At 43.8% G+C, this 21,719-nt stretch overlaps 1 protein-coding gene across 2 annotated transcripts; it reads left to right on the plus strand.

Moving 5' to 3' along the window:
- The first annotated feature begins 11,027 nt into the window (after window positions 1-11,027).
- LOC139424499 (uncharacterized) lies at window positions 11,028-21,579 on the plus strand. 2 transcript variants are annotated; one of them, XM_071176412.1, is made up of 2 exons: window positions 11,028-11,335; window positions 17,904-21,579. In XM_071176412.1, exon 2 carries the CDS (start codon window positions 18,197-18,199, stop codon window positions 19,850-19,852), a length of 1,656 nt encoding a protein of 551 aa, XP_071032513.1. In that variant the 5' UTR covers window positions 11,028-11,335; window positions 17,904-18,196; the 3' UTR covers window positions 19,853-21,579. The 2 variants fall into 2 exon arrangements, with proteins under 2 accessions (XP_071032513.1, XP_071032514.1); XM_071176413.1 differs by having other exon boundaries at window positions 11,028-11,149.
- The last annotated feature ends 140 nt before the right edge of the window (window positions 21,580-21,719 follow it).

The following is a 21,719-nucleotide window of genomic DNA, read 5'->3' on the forward strand; positions in this document are numbered from 1 at the left end:
GTGTTTTGTGTCTATGAGTTTCTATTACGTGACTAATACACATTTATGATACTTTATTACGTGACTAATACACATTTATGATACTTTATTGCGTGTGTCTTACACCGGTAGTCTCACACCCACCATTCTCTTATTAATGCAGTGAGTCTGAAGTTACTAGTAGCCTCGTACACGTGGTTACGACCCCACACACTCCTAGGAAGTGTTCTCGCTGCACATGACGAGTCGTCTCCAGTGAGTCATATGAGGGATCGAGGTAGAGAGTAAAAAAGAAAACAGGATGTATTCCCGAACAAACCGCTGTGTTTCTACTGTGCTAAAAGCATGAATTATAAAGGTCCACCAACACAGAATACATCACTAAACAGCTGGTCTAAATGGATTCACAGTTTACACAGACCACCTTTCCAACTGAAGTGTTTAAGTGCTTTACATTGTAATGGAGGGAAATATCCTCATCCACTATAAATATATGTAGTAGTCTACCCACCCAGCTCGTGTTTTCTGCATCAGTGATAGACTTTAATGGTGCTCTTTTCCAACCCTCTATATATACACTACTGTTTGCGTGCTAGGAAAAGGAGGGGTTCTGTAGATACAATGCATCTCTACAATATGTACATGAAGGTAAAGTACGGGCAGTGCAAATGTGTTACAATAAAATGGATAAAAATGGAGATTGGGGCATAATCTAGGCCTCCCTCTCTGTTCAGTGATGGGGATGGGATGGGGGGAGAGAGTGGGTCTCTGAGTGACTCATATGTACCACGTCAGCAGTAGCCACACACACACACACACACACACACACACACACACACACACACACACACACACACACACACACACACACACACACACACACACACACACACAGAGAGAGAGACAACGTCAGCAGCAGCAGGAGGAGAAGCTATTTTAAGCTTCAAGGAGAGGACAGGATATTGATTGGCCCATGTCAGGAAGCACTTCTGGACCTGAATATGAATGGGACAGAGAGAAAGAAAGACTTAGAGAAGAAAAAAGGAGAGAAAAGGAGGGGTATAGAGAGAAGAAGAGTAGATAGAAAGTCAAAGGAGGGAGGGGGACGCTAATACAGGAGATTATGATGATAGTGTAGAAGACTACTTCGTATAGAGTAAGAGATGCTAACTGTTCACTACTGGCTCGGTGATATTCAGAGATACATACAGAGCAGGTTTGGAAGCTGTTGTTCATCAATGATCAAAACCCAACACTAGGTGGCATCCGGCACTCTCTGTAGCTGAACACTTCACCCACAGCAGAAATATCCGTTTCCACACCAGTCCTTATCGTTCCAGTAGTGGACTCTCTATAGTGTATTTGTCCAGTAGTAGACTCTCTACAGTGTATTTGTCCAGTAGTAGACTCTCTATAGTGTATTTGTCCAGTAGTAGACTCTCTACAGTGTATTTGTCCAGTAGTAGACTCTCTACAGTGTATTTGTCCAGTAGTAGACTCTCTACAGTGTATTTGTCCAGTAGTAGACTCTCTACAGCCTCATGCCACACCAGTCCTTATCGTTCCAGTAGTAGACTCTCTACAGTGTTTTGTCAGAGCACATGCCTCATGCTACACCAGTCCTTATTGTTCCAGTAGTAGACTCTCTACAGCCTCATGCTACACCAGTCCTTATCGTTCCAGTAGTAGACTCTCTACAGGTTCATGTCACACCAGTCCTTATCGTTCCAGTAGTAGACTCTCTACAGCCTCATGCTACACCAGTCCTTATCGTTCCAGTAGTAGACTCTCTACAGGTTCATGTCACACCAGTCCTTATCGTTCCAGTAGTAGACTCTCTACAGCCTCATGTCACACCAGTCCTTATCGTTCCAGTAGTAGACTCTCTACAGCCTCATGCCACACCAGTCCTTATCGTTCCAGTAGTAGACTCTCTACAGCCTCATGCCACACCAGTCCTTATCGTTCCAGTAGTAGACTCTCTACAGTGTATTTGTCAGAGCACATGCCTCATGCTACACCAGTCCTTATCGTTCCAGTAGTAGACTCTCTACAGGCTCATGTCACACCAGTCCTTATCGTTCCAGTAGTAGACTCTCTACAGCCTCATGTCACACCAGTCCTTATCGTTCCAGTAGTAGACTCTCTACAGCCTCATGCCACACCAGTCCTTATCGTTCCAGTAGTAGACTCTCTACAGTGTATTTGTCAGAGCACATGCCTCATGCTACACCAGTCCTTATCGTTCCAGTAGTAGACTCTCTACAGTGTAATTGTCAGAGCACATGCCTCATGCCACACCAGTCCTTATCGTTCCAGTAGTAGACTCTCTACAGCCTCATGTCACACCAGTCCTTATCGTTCCAGTAGTAGACTCTCTACAGCCTCATGCCACACCAGTCCTTATCGTTCCAGTAGTAGACTCTCTACAGTGTATTTGTCAGAGCACATGCCTCATGCTACACCAGTCCTTATCGTTCCAGTAGTAGACTCTCTACAGTGTATTTGTCAGAGCACATGCCTCATGCCACACCAGTCCTTATCGTTCCAGTAGTAGACTCTCTACAGCCTCATGTCACACCAGTCCTTATCGTTCCAGTAGTAGACTCTCTACAGCCTCATGTCACACCAGTCCTTATCGTTCCAGTAGTAGACTCTCTACAGCCTCATGCCACACCAGTCCTTATCGTTCCAGTAGTAGACTCTCTACAGCCTCATGCCACACCAGTCCTTATCGTTCCAGTAGTAGACTCTCTACAGTGTTTTGTCAGAACACATGCCTCATGCCACTCCAGTCCTTATCGTTCCAGTAGTAGACTCTCTACAGGTTCATGTCACACCAGTCCTTATCGTTCCAGTAGTAGACTCTCTACAGCCTCATGTCACACCAGTCCTTATCGTTCCAGTAGTAGACTCTCTACAGCCTCATGTCACACCAGTCCTTATCGTTCCAGTAGTAGACTCTCTACAGCCTCATGCTACACCAGTCCTTATCGTTCCAGTAGTAGACTCTCTACAGCCTCATGCTACACCAGTCCTTATCGTTCCAGTAGTAGACTCTCTACAGCCTCATGCTACACCAGTCCTTATCGTTCCAGTAGTAGACTCTCTACAGCCTCATGTCACACCAGTCCTTATCGTTCCAGTAGTAGACTCTCTACAGCCTCATGCTACACCAGTCCTTATCATTCCAGTAGTAGACTCTCTACAGCCTCATGCTACACCAGTCCTTATCGTTCCAGTAGTAGACTCTCTACAGCCTCATGCTACACCAGTCCTTATCGTTCCAGTAGTAGACTCTCTACAGCCTCATGCCACACCAGTCCTTATTGTTCCAGTAGTGAGCCTGGTTACTTAGACGTATTTAACGTATTTCCTGGCGTAGGTTTATTATATTAATATTCTTGTTCTTTTTCTCTCATCTTTCCTTGGCGATAACATGGAGAGTGTGAGTGAGACACCCCAGATATTGTTTTTGACAGGCATGGACTCCATACATGGTAACCCCCCAGTTCACTGAGTCTACCTCGGTCTGTTTCCTCCCCGCCTGCCTAACAATAACACTGAATAGCCCAATAGATACACATCAGTTGTTTTGTCTACTCTACCCCAGTCCCCAACACCCCTCCCTCTAGTCTAGTCTACAACCAACCCCCATTCCTATAATCCATAGACCATACAGACAGTCTGGTTGCTGGTTGCTAGGCAGACGCGGGCTATGACGGTTGCCAAGGGAACACTGTGCAGCAGACGCAGCTCTGGGGGGAGTGCGTTGGGGGTTGGGTGGTTGTTGTCGGAGTAGAGGGGGTAGGAGCTACCAAGTTTAAGGTCAACGTCTCCCCAAGATTGTCTGACTGACGGTGGTGTGGTAACAAAGAGAGGGGGAGGGAAGAAGAGGGAGAGAGAAGGAGAGGGGGATGGAAGGAGAGGGAGAGAGAAGGAGAGGGGGATGGAAGGAGAGAGGGGAATGGAAGAAAAGGGGGGTGGAAGAAGGGATGTATATGAATCTGTTCTTTCTTAATCCTTTCCAATTGATTCCTTTATTCCATGTCTCCAAAGGGGCTTCTCCGTGGCATATGTAAAAGCAATTATGTAACACTGTGAAAACATTTGACTCCAGGTTTGACACTGTTTTAATGAACATACGCACACTAAAAAAAGTGTCAAGAAAAAGCATTTGAATTGGCATTGGAATTGGATGGATTCCAACAGGATATTGGAATATAGAGTCAGATCTACTGTAAGATACCCTTCTCTCTTCTCTCTGAGTGTTTAGGGTTAATAAGAAAGATGAATAACCAGCACAGGGCGTTGGAGTAAACCCTGAGCTGACCAATGCTACAGTCCATAAAGTTCAAAGGGTTAAACGCTCTACTGACACTAATAACGATACTATTCACACTTTATGGCCTTTCCACATTTGTCTTACAGAGATAAAAACTCACTCTCCTCAACACTACTTGTCGGAGGTTTATTGGAGGCAATGAAGAGGTTACCATTAGATTGGAGAATGGCATTGTGTGTGTGTGTGTGTGTGTGTGTGTGTGTGTGTGTGTGTGTGTGTGTGTGTGTGTGTGTGTGTGTGTGTGTGTGTGTGATAGGCATCAAGTAATAAGCATAAATAAGTGAAGACAACAGCCTAGGGTCCTCAAAACCATTTGATGCTTGACGTCTATGGAGAACAGGATTTCTTTATGTTCATGTGTCTTTCACCCTTGTAGTGCAACAGGTCAGTTCTCAAATTCCATATATCCAAAAATGCTCAAAGGCAATATGATAAGAAGTGATTCCATTTTCCCCCATTTTTATATCTCTGAAATGGGAGATCAAAGGGACAGCAGTATTGTATTAGAGAAAATGTGAGAGAATAACCACTTCTATCAAATGTGTGATAACCTTATTCCATTGAAAACGACATCATTGCTTTCTCCATTGGCTGTTATTTCCTTATCTCCAAGGTCATTCTGAATGGCAGGCCTGCTGATACAATAGAGAAAACACTACGGACCGAGAATAAAAACCCATTCAGAGTGCCAATAGAATAACTGAAGCTGTCCTTGACTATAGTTATCTATCACCACGGACATCCAGAGAGGCTCTTGATGTTGTTACAAAAATCGCCTTGGAAACAGCTTGTCTTATGGCATAAAACGGAGCTTCAGGGCTCAATCGTTATGACATAAAACGGAGCTTCAGGGCTCAATCGTTATGACATAAAACGGAGCTTCAGGGCTCAATCGTTATGACATAAAACGGAGCATCAGGGCTCAATCGTTGTGACATAAAACGGAGCATCAGGGCTCAATCGTTATGACATAAAACGGAGCATCAGGGCTCAATCGTTATGACATAAAACGGAGCATCAGGGCTCAATCGTTGTGACATAAAACGGAGCATCAGGGCTCAATCGTTATGACATAAAACGGAGCATCAGGGCTCAATCGTTGTGACATAAAACGGAGCATCAGGGCTCAATCGTTATGACATAAAACGGAGCTTCAGGGCTCAATCGTTATGACATAAAACGGAGCATCAGGGCTCAATCGTTATATTCCCTATGTAATCCAAATGAGAGTCCTAGCAAGCCAGATGAACTACCTTCAGGCATTTGGAAATTACTCCCAAGGATGAACCAGACTTGTGGAGGTCTACAATTATTCTTCTGATGTCTTGGCTGATTTCTTTTGATTTTCCCATGATCAAGCAAAGAGGCACTGAGTTTGAAGGTAGGCCGTGAAATACATCCACAGGTACACCTTCAATTGACTCAAATGATGTCAATTAACCTATCAGAAGCTTCTAAAGCCATGACATTATTTTCTGGAATTTTCCAAGCTGTTTAAAGGCACGGTCAAATTTGTGTATGCAAACTTCTGAACCACTGGAATTGTGATACAGTGAATTATAATTGAAATAATCTGTCTGTAAACAATTGTTGGAAAAATGACTTGTGCCATGGGCAAAGTAGATGTCCTAACTGACTTGCCAAAACTATAGTTTGTTAACAAGAAATTTGGGGAGTGGATGAAAAACGATCTTTAATGAGTCCAGCCTAAGTGTATGTAAACTTCCGACTTCAACTGTATATATCCAAGAAGGTAGAAGTTTGTGATGCTATATATAACCTTCAAAAGGGGGGAAGCATATACATAAAAACAGATTAATGACATGGCTATAAGCATCATTTTGAGGATTATACATGTTTAAGATGTAACATCACCTAATAGGATGAAGTTAGGGATTTATTGATTATTTATTGATCTCATTATTTTATCTAGAGTGATTTATTTGAACACTCATGCCCATTGTGATTGATGAGTTTAGTTTGAATGTATATTGAAGGGAGCTGAATTGGGATAAACACTTTGTTTTTCTTAAACAATATATCTCTCTTTCGCCCTGAGTGCTTTTGCTATGAAAAATGACTTGGGCTGCATCCCAATGCACCCACCCTGTTCCCTATGTAGTTTTTTGACCAGAGCCCTATGGGTTAAAACGTTTTGCACTATATAGGGAATAGGGTGCCATTTGGAACGTAACCTTGAATTTAATAGCAGGTTGTAACTGTGATGTCATTTTAGTTGTGCAATAAATTGTGTGATGAGGCTGATTAAAAATATATATATATATTTCACCTTTATTTAATCAGGTAGGCTAGCTGAGAACAAGTTCTCATTTACAACTGCGACCTGGCCAAGATAAAGCAAAGCAGTGTGACACAGATAACAACACAGAGTTACACATGGAGTAAACAATAAACAAGTCAATGACACAGTAGAAAAAAAGGAAGTCTATATACAGTGTGTGCAAAAGGCATGAGGAGGTAGGCAATAAATAGGCCATAGGATAATAATTACAATTTAGCAGATTAACACTGGAGTGATAAATGAGCAGATGATGATATGCAAGTAGAGATACTGGTGTGCAAAAGAGCTGAAAAGTAAATAAAATAAAAACAGTATGGGGATGAAGTAGGTAGATTGGGTGGGCTATATACAGATGGACTATGTACAGCTGCAGGGATCGGTTAGCTGCTCAGATAGCTGATGTTTAAAGTTGGTGAAAGAAATATAAGTCTCCAGCTTCAGCGATTTTTGCAATTAGTTCCAGTCACTGGCAGCAGAGAACTGTAAGGAAAGGAGGCCAAATGAGGTGTTGGCATTGGGGATGATCAGTGAGATATACCTGCTGGAACGTGTGCTATGGGTGGGTGTTGTTATCATGACCAGTGAACTGAGATAAGGCGGAGCTTTACCTAGCATAGACTTATAGATGACCTGGAGCCAGTGGGTCTGGCGATGAATATGTAGCGAGGGCCAGCCGACTAAAGCATTCAGGTCGCAGTGGTGGGTGGTATAAGGTGATTTGGTAACAAACGGATGGCACTGTGATAGACTGCATTCAGTTTCCTGAGTAGAGTATTGGAAGCTATTTTGTAGATGACATCGCCAAAGTCGAGGATCGGTAAGGATCAGTAGGGTACGTTTGGCAGCGTGAGTGAAGGAGGCTTTGTTGCGAAATAGAAAGATGATTCTAGATTTGATTTTGGATTGGAGATGTTTAATATGAGTCTGGAAGGAGAGTTTACAGTCTAACCAGACACCTAGGTATTTATAGTTGTCCACATATTCTAAGTCGGAACCGTCCAGGGTGGTGATGCTAGTCGGGCGGGCAGGTGCGGGCAGCGAACTGTTGAAAAGCATGCATTTGGTTTTACTAGTGTTTAAGAGCAGTTGGAGGCCACAGAAGGAGTGTTGTATGCCATTCATGCCGCTCGTTTGGAGGTTAGATAGCACAGTGTCCAAGGAAGGGCCAGAAGTATACAGAATGGTGTCATCTGCGTAGAGGTGGATTAGGGAATCGCCCGCAGCAAGAGCGAAATCATTGATATATACAGAGAAAAGAGTCGGCCCGAGAATTGAACCCTGTGGTACCCCCATAGAGACGGCCAGAGGTCCAGACAACATGCCCTCTGATTTGACACACTGAACTCTGTCTGCAAAGTAGTTGGTGAACCAGGCGAGACAGTCATTAGAAAAACCAAGGCTATTGAGTCTGCCGATAAGAATGCGGTGATTGACAGAGTCGAAAGCCTTGGCCAGGTCGATGAAGACGGCTGCACAGTACTGTCTTTTATCGATGGCGGTTATGATATCGTTTAGTACCTTGAGTGTGGCTGAGGTGCACCCGTGACCAGCTCGGAAACCGGATTGCACAGCGGAGTAGGTACTGTGGGATTCGAAATGGTCAGTGATCTTTTTATTAACTTGACTTTCGAAGACTTTAGATAGGCAGGGCAGGATGGATATAGGTCTGTAACAGTTTGGGTCTAGGGTGTCACCCCCTTTGAAGAGGGGGATGACCGCGGCAGCTTTCCAATCTTTAGGGATCTCGGACGTTACGAAAGAGAGGTTGAACAGGCTGGTAATCGGGGTTGCAACAATGGCGGCGGTCACTTTTAGAAAGAGAGGGTCCAGGTTGTCTAGCCTAGCTGATTTGTACAGGTCCAGGTTTTGCACCTCTTTCCGAACACTTGCTACCTGTATCTGGGTGAAGGAGAAGCTGGAGTGGCTTGGGCGAGTAGGGGTGGGGGTGGGGGGGTGGAGGGGGGGCTGTTGACCGGGGTTAGAGTAGCCAGGAGGAAGGCATGGCCAGCCGTTGAGAAATGCTTATTGAAATGTTCGATTATCATGGATTTATCGGTGGTGACGTGTTACCTTGCCTCATTGCAGCGGGCAGCTGGGAGGAGGTGCTCTTGTTCTCCATGGACTTTACAGTGTCCCAAAAATGTTGGGAATTAGAGCTACAGGATGCAAATTTCTGCTTGAAAAAGCTAGCCTTTGCTTTCCTGACTGAATGTGTGTATTGGTTCCTGACTTCCCTGAACAGTTGCATATCGCTGGGACTATTCAATGCTATTGTAGTCCGCCACAGGATGTTTTTGTGCTGGTCAAGGGGAGTCAGGTCTGGAGTAAATCAAGAGCTATATCTGTTCTTAGTTCTGCATTTTTTGAACGGGGCATGCTTATCTAAGATGGTGAGGAAATTACTTTTAAAGAATGACCAGGCATCCTCGACTGACAGGATGAGGTCAGTATCCTTCCAGGATACCCAGGCCAGGTCGATTAGAAAGGCCTGCTCGCAGAAGTGTTTCAGGGAGCGTTTGACAGTGATGAGGGGTGGTCGTTTGACCGTGGACCCATAGCAGATACAGGCAATGAGGCAGTGATCGCTGAGATCCTGATTGAAAACAGCGAAGGTGTATTTTGGAGGGCAAGTTGGTCAGGATAATGTCTATGAGGGTGCCCATGTTTACGGATTTAGGGTTGTGCCTGGTGGGTTCCTTGATGATTTGTGTGAGATTGAGGGCATCTAGCTTAGACTGTAGGACTGCCGGGGTGTTAAGCATATCCCAATTTAGGTCACCTAACAGAACGAACTCTGAAGCTAGATGGGGTGCGATCAATTCACAAATGGTATCCAGGGCAGAGCTGGGAGCTGAGGGGGGTCGATAGCAGGCGGCAACAGTGAGAAACCTATTTCTGTAGAGATTAATTTTTAAAATTGGAAGTTCAAACTGTTTTGGTATGGACCTGGAAAGTATGACAGAACTTTGCAGGCTATCTCTGCAGTAGATTGCAACTCCTCCCCCTTTGGCAGTTCTATCTTGATGGTAAATGTTGTAGTTGGGTATGGAAATCTCAGAATTTTTGGTGGCCTTCCTAAGCCAGGATTCAGACACGGCAAGGACATCAGGGTTGGCGGAGTGTGCTAAAGCAGTGAGTAAAACAAATAGGGAGGAGGCTTCTGATGTTGACATGCATAAAACCAAGGCTTTTTCAATCACAGAAGTCAACAAATGAGGGTGTCTGGGGACAGCCTGGGTTTATCTCCACATCACCCGAGGAACAGAGGAGGAGTAGGATGAGGGTCACCTAGAGCGTTGGGGACAAAGAATAAAAGGAGCAGATTTCTGGGCATGGTAGAATAGATTCAGGGCATAATGTGCAGACATGGGTATGGTGGGGAGCGGGTACAGCGGAGGTAAACCCAGGCACTGAGTGATGATAAGAGAGGTTGTATCTCTGGACATGCTGGTTATAATGGGTGAGGTCACCACATGTGTGGGAGGTGGGACAAAGAAGGTATCAGAGGTATGATGAGTGGAACTAGGGGCTCCATTGTAAACTAAAACAATGATAACTAACCTGAACAACAGTATACAAAGCATATTGACATTTGAGAGAGACATACAGCGAGGCATAAAGTAATCACAGGTGTTGATTGGGAGAGCTAGCTAAGAGAGAGCTAGGTAAGACAACAATGACCTCATCCTTGAATTAATTCTCTCTCTATGCCCCCATCCTGGCTTTTTTATGCACACACACCTATAATAACACACAACCAACGCAATGATACACTTCAATCACATATGGTATGGCATACCTTGTATAGAATCTTGTATCTTGCACACAAACACACACACACCTTGTGAGGACTTTTGGGGGATGAACAATTGATTTCCATTAAAAATCCTATTTTCCCTAACCGCTAACCCTAAAAGTAATCCCAAACCCTAAATTTAAATCTAAATCCTAATCCTAATCTTAATCCTAACCCCAACCCCAACCCTAATTCTAATTTTAAACCCTAAACCTAAAATCAATTTTTGCAAGTAAAGCAAAATGGCCTCACTTCTCTGAATTTTTGTTGGTTTACTATTCTTGTAAGGACTTCTGGTACTTACAAGTATAATAAAACGTGTACATACACACACACAGGTAGGCTAATCAAGCTTTAGGCTATTTGTCTTCACCTCGCCCTTTGGGCAACCTAACCAAATCTTTGACCGAAATCTCATTCTGATTCTGTCTGGCGCTAGTCAGATACTACTGGTCCGGTGGCCCGGTCCTGCCAAATTGTGTTGCATCAGGTCGAAGCAATAGGTATCAGTACCGTAGGGGCAAACAGGGAGCGCGCGCGCCAACAAAAAAGACGTGACGAGGCAGCCTATGAGCTGTTACGCAACCACTGACCCACTAACACACATTCTAGAGGGGAGAGGGAGAGAAACTGGAGCAAGCGCCCAACATAACAGTCGGGACTCAATGCAAAAGGGGGAGACACTGCTTCTAGTAAGCTACAACCAGACAGACTGACCTCAGAGCAAGTAAGAGGAGCTAGAGCTGCTCCCGAGCGCTTTTTTTATTCTCTCAGACAAATGAAGCATCTAGCTATTTGACCATTTCTGTTGAAAGAAATAGAGGATACGAGCCAACTTCAACTGCGGAAAGCGATTGCTTTGTGTCCGGCATTGTGCATTTTTTGCTGGAGACACGTCACTTGTTCGTAAAAGGTGCGTTGGAGTCCTATTGATGTGCTTAATTCTGTGCGGAAATGTTCGATTGGTTTGAATGCTGGATAACAAATTATTTAGAATTGTATATTTGTTTAAAAGTGCAACACTGTTGCGGATTCAGATTCTCATTATTCTTTTAGGTATGGGTATTGTTCACATGCGGGCGACTCGCCCCTACCGGTAGACAGCCACTGTATGTGTGACTTTGACTTATTTGTAGTCATTGTGGTTTATTTTAAACCAGTTCCCTTTCCCAATTATTCATTCATACTGTATATTTATCAAGAACATTCTCAGCTTTAATCAAGGCACTGTATTGTAAAGTGGTGGATGTTGTTGTAAAGAGAAGCCGATTCACATTGCTCAATGCGCTCAATGTCAGGTCGGGCGTTTTTTCCCTCATGGTATTTGTTCAATGGATGGGTAGTAAATCCACTGTGCAATAGATTGGAAAATCAAACCGTTTTGGGGGGTGGCCTCTTGCTGTGAAGAACATTGTCTGGAGTTATTGTAGTTTATAACATGTTTTTTATTTCTTTACTTAAAAATATTTGTTTTATTGACATGTTGCTAAATCTAAATAGCAGGTGTGTGTCCTATATTTTATTTATGAAGTTGTCATTAATAGCCTTGATAGCCCTGAAGTCTAATAATATACAGGTAGGTTAATTATAGGCAAAGTATACTGAAAACGAATAGAACATTCTTTTTTATTTCAGTGCAATAAATTGTCTATTGGTGCAGGCAAGTTCGTCATTATTGATTTCGTTCCTATCGGTGACCTCCTTTTGTCGTGTTGTAAGTCAGACCCTCAGACATTCCATGTGCCTGTCGAGGATGTTCGGCCGTCACGTGTAGCTTTTCTCTGGAACTTGGAACAAGAGCGATTACTAGGTATAAGTCTTGCGTTTGCATCCATTCTATGCCATTAGTCATTTTATATGATAAATATTTGGTCAAAACTAGATGTCATGGAATTTTGGCACAAAGGATAGTTATAATCATGTTATTACACATCTATAAGCAGTCCATAGAGTTATTTTGAGGGGGGCTGAGGGGTGGTATGGCATATGACATAATAGCAATGCACTAGTAAGCTACGCAGTAGAATGAGAGGAGGAGAATGAATAGAATCATGGTCTTTCATGAGGGCTGGGGGAAAGTTTGCAGAATTAATTCATAGACAAAGATTTGCAAGCATGTGCCTTGATATTTAACAATTAGGAATATCACATGTATTTCTTTTTTCATTTTTTTTTTAAATCTAGAGGTATTTGTATTTAATTGACCTGTTGCAAAGTAAAAGCAGGTGTTTCCAATCGAGACTTGTGCCCTGAGGTTTTCACCGGCCATATGTTTAATGTTTAACACTAGCCTGTGGATGATTTCCCATAGCCTAAGCAGAATGCGTTACAGTCATCCACCAGTCAGTACAACTATATTTGCTATTTATATATTTCTTGCAAAATCTGTACTCAAACAAAACACTCAAATCCTATTTAGGTGTAATTACACCAATTATACCAGGTGGTATAATTCCGGTATTTTCCGCCAGTCTATAAAGTTGCTTGTTCCCATGGGATCTTAATGGGACGAGCTCTATTGCGTAATTAAGATAATAACCAAAAACAGGGCTTGTGTGTGTTGAGTTGTCCAACTCCAGGACATGATGCAATAGAGGGAAACCCCTCCGTCGGCAGAGCAGCAGTCACTGAGCCTTTTAGGCTGCTGCCAGTTGGTCTGTTTACAGAACAGCCTTTCTTTCCCAATGTGAATATTGGTCAAACCAGTCTAACTCAGACTGGAGGAAAGCAGGATGTGTGGAAAGACTTAGAGATACATTTTGGTCTGCAACTCGGTTCACTGTGACATGAAACATAATCAGGGGGGCGTTTCTTTGGCTTTGCCACACAGCCTCTTTGAGCGAATTCTGATTAAGTGTGTCCCTCCCTGCCTGGTACAAGCTGGCCATATATAAAAACACTAGAAGGCAAACGTTTTGGGAGCTCGTAGTACTTAGTTGACTCCTGCCACTCTTAGATTTAGCCTCTGTGGAATCTGAAGCAGCTGAACACTTTGGCTGCCCGATAGTGAAGTCACTTTTAGGGTACTTTAATCTAGGCTATAACCTTGAAGGATGCTTGGACTTACACCTAGCAAACAATACCCTCATTTTATTGCAAGTGAATGGAGAGCAGAAGTCCATGTTGCAGTATTACAGATCTTTATGGGTAGGAAGTTGTAGAGGGATTAGAGATGTTTGGCACAGGTTTGGTGCCATCTATATTGGTCAGTTGGAAGGTATTGGCCTATTCGAATGATGATAAGTAAATCCTAAATGGACATTGATAAGAACATTGATAAGAATAATTTAACATAAATAAAGTGCATTTCCCTAGTTGCAAATGGAAAAGAAGGGAGGTAGCTTAGTCCCCAAGCCCATGTGACAGAGAGGACGACATGCTTATATAGAACTCAGAGTTGACCTGGAATGTCTCCCTAGATTCTAGGTGCCTTTTCTTAGAAGACAAAGCCAGAAGCTAAAATGGAGGCACCCTGACCGGCCTCTCCACCACATGTCCATTTATGTGGGTGGCTCATCATGTCTTGGAGATGGAGGGGAAAAGGGATGCTTTGCATTACTCAGTCTTGCCTTTGGGGGGTCAAAGGTGATGGTGAAACGCCTGAGAACGGCTTTGGCTGTGCTAACATTTCCCATCCGTCTTTAACATCTCCCCCCAGCTAAACTCGCTGGTGGTGAAATCCTAGCTGTGAGTGAGTCATTCCTACAGCTTGATAATTGTGTGGGAAGCAAGGGAGATTCTGGCTTTTGAAAATCTTCAATGCTTTTTTCTTTGTATTATCCCTTTGGAATGATAATTTGGCTATAGCATCCAGTATTTACCTCAATATTACAGAGAGAATTCAACCTCTAAAATGTACTCACTCTGACCTCCAGTGTGTGACCTGTAGGTGTGGCTAATATTTCAGCATTAGGCAAGCTCTGCTTTGTAAACTTGTCACAATGACATTCAGAACACTAGCACATCAGCCCGGTCCTCACAGCTCTATGAAATATGTTCTGTCGGATTTTAACATGGAACATGGGTGTGTGCCTTCTGACGTCAATGCTTTTTTTTTTTTTAAAGTCTCTAATGCATGCTATTTATCGTCTGCATAGAGATAGAGTAGCATAGAGACCTCTCCCGGTGTCAAATAGAGTATCCAGGAATTCGTGTTGCGTATCAATCACCAGGGGTTTTATAATCCGATTTTGCGCTGCTGACGTAGGCTATTCAAGTTTTTTTTTAAATGTTTTTTACAACGTACCGCAGTGTCTGTAAAATTCCTTTAATGTCGTGTCCACCAATTGAATTCATCTAAGCCCTTCTCGTCAGCCTTCCTCCCCAATACCCCTTCTCTATCACTCTATTTTTAGAGCGCTCTGTAATCCCTCCCCCCTATCCATTTTCCTCCCTCTCCAGCTCTATTTACCTATTTTATGGCACTCAGTCAAAGGCAGAGAGCAAGGTCTTTTTAAATCAAATCACATTTATTTGTCACGTGCGCCGGATAGAACTTTACCATGAAATGCTTACTTATGAGCCATTTCCCAACGATGCAGAGTAATAAAAAAACACAAGGAATCAAATACACAAGAATGAAGCTATATACAGGGAGTACCAGTACCATATCAATGAGGTAGAGGAAAATGCGCAGCGCTCCGTTTTTAGGTCAGTGGGACACGCAATGGCGCTCTCTCTCTCTCTCCCTTCTTTTGATCGATGAGTGGAAACATTGTGACATTCCTGACATTCTAGTTTTCTGTTTTCCCTCGCTACTTTGTTTCTAAAACATACTACATCCTCTAGTATTGTGTCTGGGCGAAAACCAAAACCGAGACAGAGAAAGAGATGGCTCACGTGGTGGCTGTGGTGATTCTTTGGGGGAAAGAAAGACAGCAGAGCAAAATATGAGGGAATTCCTATTTGGCTGTCTCCCACTGTGAAAAAAAGACAGAGAAAAGTGTCCTGGAAGGTGTAACCACTAAAAATATTATGCAAATGAAGAAAGGAGGAAGGGAGCTGCCACTGTGAGAAAGATATACTGTAAACTAGTATTATTATGTCATAAAATGGTCATACTCTAGATTGTTATGATGAGGTTGAAGCTAGGTCAAGTTGTTATGATGAGGTTGAGACTAGATCTATATTGTTATGAAGTTGAGACTAGGTCAGGGTCTTATGACAAGGTTGATACCAGGTCAGGTTGTTATGATGAGGTTGAGACTAGGTCAGGTTGTTATGAGGAGGTTGAGACTAGGTCAGGTTGTTATGACAAGGTTGAGACTAGGTCAGGTTGTTATGATGAGGTTGATACTAGGTCAGGTTGTTATGATGAGGTTGAGACTAGGTCAGGTTGTTATGATGAGGTTGATACTAGGTCAGGTTGTTATGACAAGGTTGAGACTAGGTCAGCTTGTGTAACCCAGACAAGCTCTATAGCCAAATGAAGTGGCTAGAAAGTACTCTACTTGGGCTGAGTTCAGTTAGTGTATCAGTGACAGACGGAGTAGAGACAGCTTTAGATCAGATCCCAAAAATAAAACCAGACCTTATTTAGTCTTACTTGAGCTATTGTTAGATATAGTGGTGGTAGCCTGATAGTGGTAGCAAAGACCAGAAATTAACAGATTAAATACCTAACATTAGAAACAATTTTGAATCTATAGAAAAAGAGATAAGATAACAATATCTGACCAAAAGCTTCTGTTACTGATCTACAGGTTTTCCTGTTTGACTAAAATTTGAATCAATAAGACAGCAACCAATCAGAACAGGCCATCATGATTACCTCAGCGCTCTGTTTGATCTGTTATCAGAATCACAAACGGCAACGGACTCTGTCAATGTTTTGACTGATGCAGTCTTGTTGGCTCAGGGAGTTGCTTCAGAAAAAATAATGAACTAGTAATTGTAACACAGTAATGACCTAGATAGATTATTACGTTGAATCCTCGCAGATCTGTTTTTCTAGTGGAGAAATAGAACATCTAGATAGGACACACTGCCCTGTTAAGTGATGCATAATTAATGTCTCTGAATCATCAGCGCAACAGATCTAGAATTAGCGCATTTACGTTATGTAACATCTCGATGAGTCAACTGAACTGCTTATTTAGCAACACCACCGACCGATGTTGGTGACTTGTGAGAAAAGGGGATGTTGAGCAATGTTTCCCGTCGGTAGGGGCACAGAATGCACTCGATACATACTAACTAACTGTGGTTGTGTAATACCTGGCAGGCTCTCTAGCTGGCATTTTATAAAGGAAAAGAGACCTTGGCTCTCTCCTCTGGTGCCGTTGGGGAATCACAGCCAGTTGAATAACAAGTCATATGTCAGCTTCAGGACATCAGCCCACTGTTATGACACAGCAATAAGTCACAAGTTAGTGATTCTTTGAGTTGACCTCTTTGATGGATTATTGTAGACAATTGTGCCATAAGAGACCAGTGTGACCTCATAGCTACATTTAAAAAATATCCCGCCTGGCAACTGATAAAGGTTATAGGGGGACATTATTAGAGGTCGATACATAGATGGTTTGCGCTCCTTCCCTTTCTCCCTCCCTGAATGCCCGTCGCTCAGTAACCGCAGCCCTGGCACTAGGTCAGACTGGCCCTCTTATGTGACTGTCTGGTGCAGCGCTGTTACACAACACTGTACAGAGAGCGCTTTAGACACTGCAGCTCAGAACCTCCCTTACCCACACAACCCACCTATTTGTTTTATTTTATTTAACCGTTATTTAACTTGGCAAGTCAGTTAAGAACAAATTCTTACTTGCAATGACGGTCTACCGGGGAACAGTGGGTTAACTGCCTTGTTCAGGGGCAGAACGACAGATTTTTACCTTGTCAGCTCGGGGATTCAATCCAGCAACCTTTCGGTTACTGGCCCAATACTCTAACCACTAGGCTACCTGCCGCCTAGCAGCCTCTGAGCAGAGTTGACCTATATCCCTGTGAGTGGAGTGGGAAGGGTACCGGTCGTGCTGCTGCCTTACTCACCCTCCCTCTCTGTATACCCCCAGGCTGGCCCACCTCAATACCCCGCCTTCTCCTCCACAGAACTCCAATAAGGGTTACGTCTAGCAAAGGAAAGTCCTTTTGAGAATGAGGGATTGTGAAAGGTGATCAAAAGGAATGTTCAGATTCAAATCCAAGATGAAACATTTTCTTACATAATGTTATGATTATGTCATAGTAGCTTGTATACTTTCTGGGCACAAGCAAATGGTGACATGCCAGTGTATGAGTGATGGCAGATCCATTGCAGTTTGGATCAAGTGTCAGATTCGCAGTTATGAAGTCATGTGAACTCAAGAATACCCTGAACTAATCACATTATGAGTTTCTAGGACTGTATGTTCTGTCTCGATCATCACCACTGTACAGTAACATTGAAATACATTGAATGCCTAATGTATGTCACAGTGGGAAGGCATAGTATTTATGGTAACTAATGAATGTTCTCTCTCTTATTCTCTCTCTTTCTATAGTGTGTTTCCTCGTGAGCGATCCCAGCCTACAAGAAAAAGTCTTCCAGTAGACCAACTGACCTACTTCACTTCTGCATCCTAGAGACTTCAAGGATTACAGAAGAACCTACTTTGAAACTCACATTTCACAAAACTTTGTCACGTAATTTAACCAATGAGGTTCAGCCTTAGAGAAGCACAAATACCTCACCCTGAGTTTTTCACAGATCCTGCGACTTAAAAGAGAAAGTTAATACAAATAAGTTATCTCTCCAGCGAACTTTCGTCCTCTCCCTTACCCCCATTTGGCCTTAATGCCAGATCACCAATCTGGTCAAAAGGACTCAACAATGGAAAGCCTGAATCTTCACTTTGCATCTCCCAACAACAACAACGACCTGGACTTAGACACATACTCTAACTACAGCGAGAGCCTCCCGCCACTGTCTCCCAGACCCGGTGACGAGGATGTCCCGCGCCGCCAGACCAAAGGCGGCTCAAAGAACAGCATGTCCAGCCGTCGCAAACGGGAGTTCATCTCCGACGAAAAGAAGGACGCCTCCTACTGGGAGAAGCGGCGCAAGAACAACGAGGCGGCCAAGCGTTCCAGAGAGAAGAGGAGGATGAACGACATGGTGCTGGAGAACCGTGTGATGGCGCTGAATGATGAGAACAGCCGTCTGAAGACGGAACTCCTGCAGCTGAAGCTTCGCTTCGGCCTCATCAGCACTGCTTCCTACATGGAGAAGAGCCAGCAGCTCTCCAACAGCGGAAACGGACAGTCCAGTGCTGGTAACCCCTACTTCTCCAGTAGCGGGTACTCCAGTGCCTGTGGTAACACTCTGCTGAACTCCGACTCGTCCGAAGCAGAACAGTCCACCAGAGGGGAACGCCACACCCCACTCCCAAAATACTCCCCAAGAGGATCCCTCTCCGACGGGTGCATGTCTGACGACTCTTCCAGCCCTGAGCCCATGGGCTATGAGATCAAGATGGAGTCCAACGACACTGACATGGATGCTGGTCTCCCCACTGGGATCTCCTTCAACGGTGGCCACCAACACAGGTCCCAAGAGGCCGACTGTGCCATGGACTTCCACCACAACCACCAGAACAACTACCGCCAGGAGTCTGCCAGCCCAGCACCCCAGCAGGTAGCGGCCCCAGCCCAGAGGAGTGTGATACAAATGTACCGCTCCTCCAGCTCCTCCTATATGGAGAGCCAGAACCAGAGGCAAGCAGAGGACATGGAACAACAACAGTCCCAGGTCCAACAAAGCAGACAGTCCGAGAACACAGAGACCATCACAGAGGAGGTCCAAAGGTACCGAGCCCGCGAGGAGCAGCAAAGACATCAGGAGACACAGAGAAGCCAGTACAGCCCTTATCAGACCCAAGATGGCGGCCACAAGGAAGGATTCGCCCCAGAGCTCCTCCACCACAGTAGAGAAGAAGGCAACAAGTCAAGCCACTCCTCCAACCAGCACCACATCAACAACGCCTATCTCAGTACCCTGGATGAGGAGGAGCCCCCAGTGCTCACTTACGAGGGCGGCCCCAGGGCCGGAGAGGGCTTCTACACAGAGTCCCACTCTGGGAAAGACACTTCGTCCAGTGATGGTGATCAAAGGAGCTCAGACAAAGAAGGTGGTTCCACTAGCGATGACGAGTCACCGTCATCTTCCTCTTCCGAGGTCGGAAGCTACAACCAGAGGGCGACATCACAGATGTCGGTGCCACAGAGTCAGAGTGGAGACGATCAGGCCACCTACCTGCCCCACAAGCTCCGCCTGAAATACAGAGCGCTGTCCAATCAGGGGGAGGTGCCAAACAGAAGCCCCGCCTCCTCCACATCCCCCCCGCCCTCTCATCCCCAGCATCCCTACCTGGCCCTGCCTAGCAACCACCAACATGGCGGCCATAGCAATGGGGAAAACAAAGAGGCAGGGAACGAGTCAGAATTCTGCTAGCAGAGGGAAGCAAGAGAAAGAGAGGAGGTGTGGAAGGAATGCAAAAAGGGATCCAGCGCAGGGAGGAAGACTAAGAGGTGTGAATAAGGGAGCACCAAAGACTCTTTGAGATACTGCGACCAACAACCAACCTCAGTTTTGCTTCATCATCAGGTGTCTCGCTCCTTTTCACCTACCACTATGCCAACAGACACTCCTCTTCGATGATGATGATAATAATAACAAGGACAGTCAAAGTGATGTTCACAATCACCACAGACAGATTCAAAAGACTTGGTTCACTGTGTCACCATGTTTTTATATGGACCCTTCCCTCACTCCATCCATTTATCCAATCCATGAACAATGATAATAATAGATCACTTATTGGTTCAGCAAATGTGGTGGAGTGAAGAGAATGAGGGGAATGGAATGGATGGAACTCCCATTTTCTTTCCTTCGGGAAAAGACAAACATCACATCACAATGGAAGGTTAGAATGAACGTTGAAATGGAAGGCTGTTTTCAGGCTCTGGTTTGAACTCTCAAGTGGCCAATTGCTTTGTGGGTGGTAAGGCATTCTGGGAACATTCCCATGACCAAAGAAACACGTCCAACCCCCCTGACAATGAGTTCCATTCTTCCTCCCCACCAACAAAACAGCTGTACCAGTTTCCGTTACTCCCTAAACACCTATCCCTGCTTTATGCAGAATAGGACACCCAATCATTTTTCAAGCACTTGGATTGTAAATAACTGTGATATAGAAAATGTACATATATTTAAATATATTTTACAAAGAAAAAAAGGAAAAACAACAAAAAATAACAAGGAGAAATGGAAGTGGAAAAAGAAAAGCTATCAGTTTGTCCTTGTGAGAAAGTTTTTTGTACAGTCCGTTCTCAATGTCAATGAAATGCCTCAAGTTGTTTTCTTAAAAAAATGTCTGTATGAACCACCGCTGCAAGAAACTCTTTCTTTTAGATTCCATGTCACTAGGAAATGCCTGGAGCAACCTACCGTCAATTGACCTTTTACTGACCTCTTACACACACACACACACACACACACACACACAAAGCCCCTGTTAAGGCCAGTTACGAACATATCACAAGACTACACACTACACTTTTTGAACGGTAAAACCATGAATACAAAAGTACAATCCAGAGCTCAACAAATTCTCATTAGACTCACTGATCATAGGAATCAAGTAGTAATTGCACTTGTGAAGCAATGGGGGAAACGACTCTCTTCTCACTCAAAGGTGCCTCTACTTTTCATAGGTCAAAAGAACCAATCCCCAATCTTGGCCTTTACATTGAGTTGCTTTATCAGCTGTGGATCATACAGGCTGTACTAGTTAAACGTCTCACATCCACGTGCCTGCCTACTGGCCGTTCTGTATAAATGTATAGTTCTCTATCTCTCTTGGATACTGTTATTATTATTATTTTATTATTATTTTCTATTTGATTCAGTTATTTTGGGGGGTTATTGTGTGTTTTTTCCGTCCCCTTGTATCTTCCTGATTGTGATACTGTAATGTATGTATTTTACCCATGTCCCGATCCCTTGACATTTGTACTCTGTGATATTGTTCAACGTTTGTGGTTTGCCGGATGGTTAAGGAAATAGATTTTCCAGAAATGGGTAATGCAATGGTTATAATGACAACAACTCATTCTGATTGTTGAAAGATTGAAAACCTTGAAAAATAAAAGGATGTTGAAAAAAACATAAATTAACAGTATTGTTTCGTGTGATTTTCTTTAACTTTTGTTGCGCTCTTTCTGGTCTAATGGTGAAACATAATTCACACACATGATAAAATGGTCATAAATGGAACACCGGTGAAATTGAGGGGAAAAAAATATATTTCAATCAA

The sequence above is a fragment of the Oncorhynchus clarkii genome, chromosome 13 (genome assembly GCF_045791955.1).
Source record: "Oncorhynchus clarkii lewisi isolate Uvic-CL-2024 chromosome 13, UVic_Ocla_1.0, whole genome shotgun sequence".
Classification (NCBI taxonomy): Eukaryota; Metazoa; Chordata; class Actinopteri; order Salmoniformes; family Salmonidae; genus Oncorhynchus; species Oncorhynchus clarkii.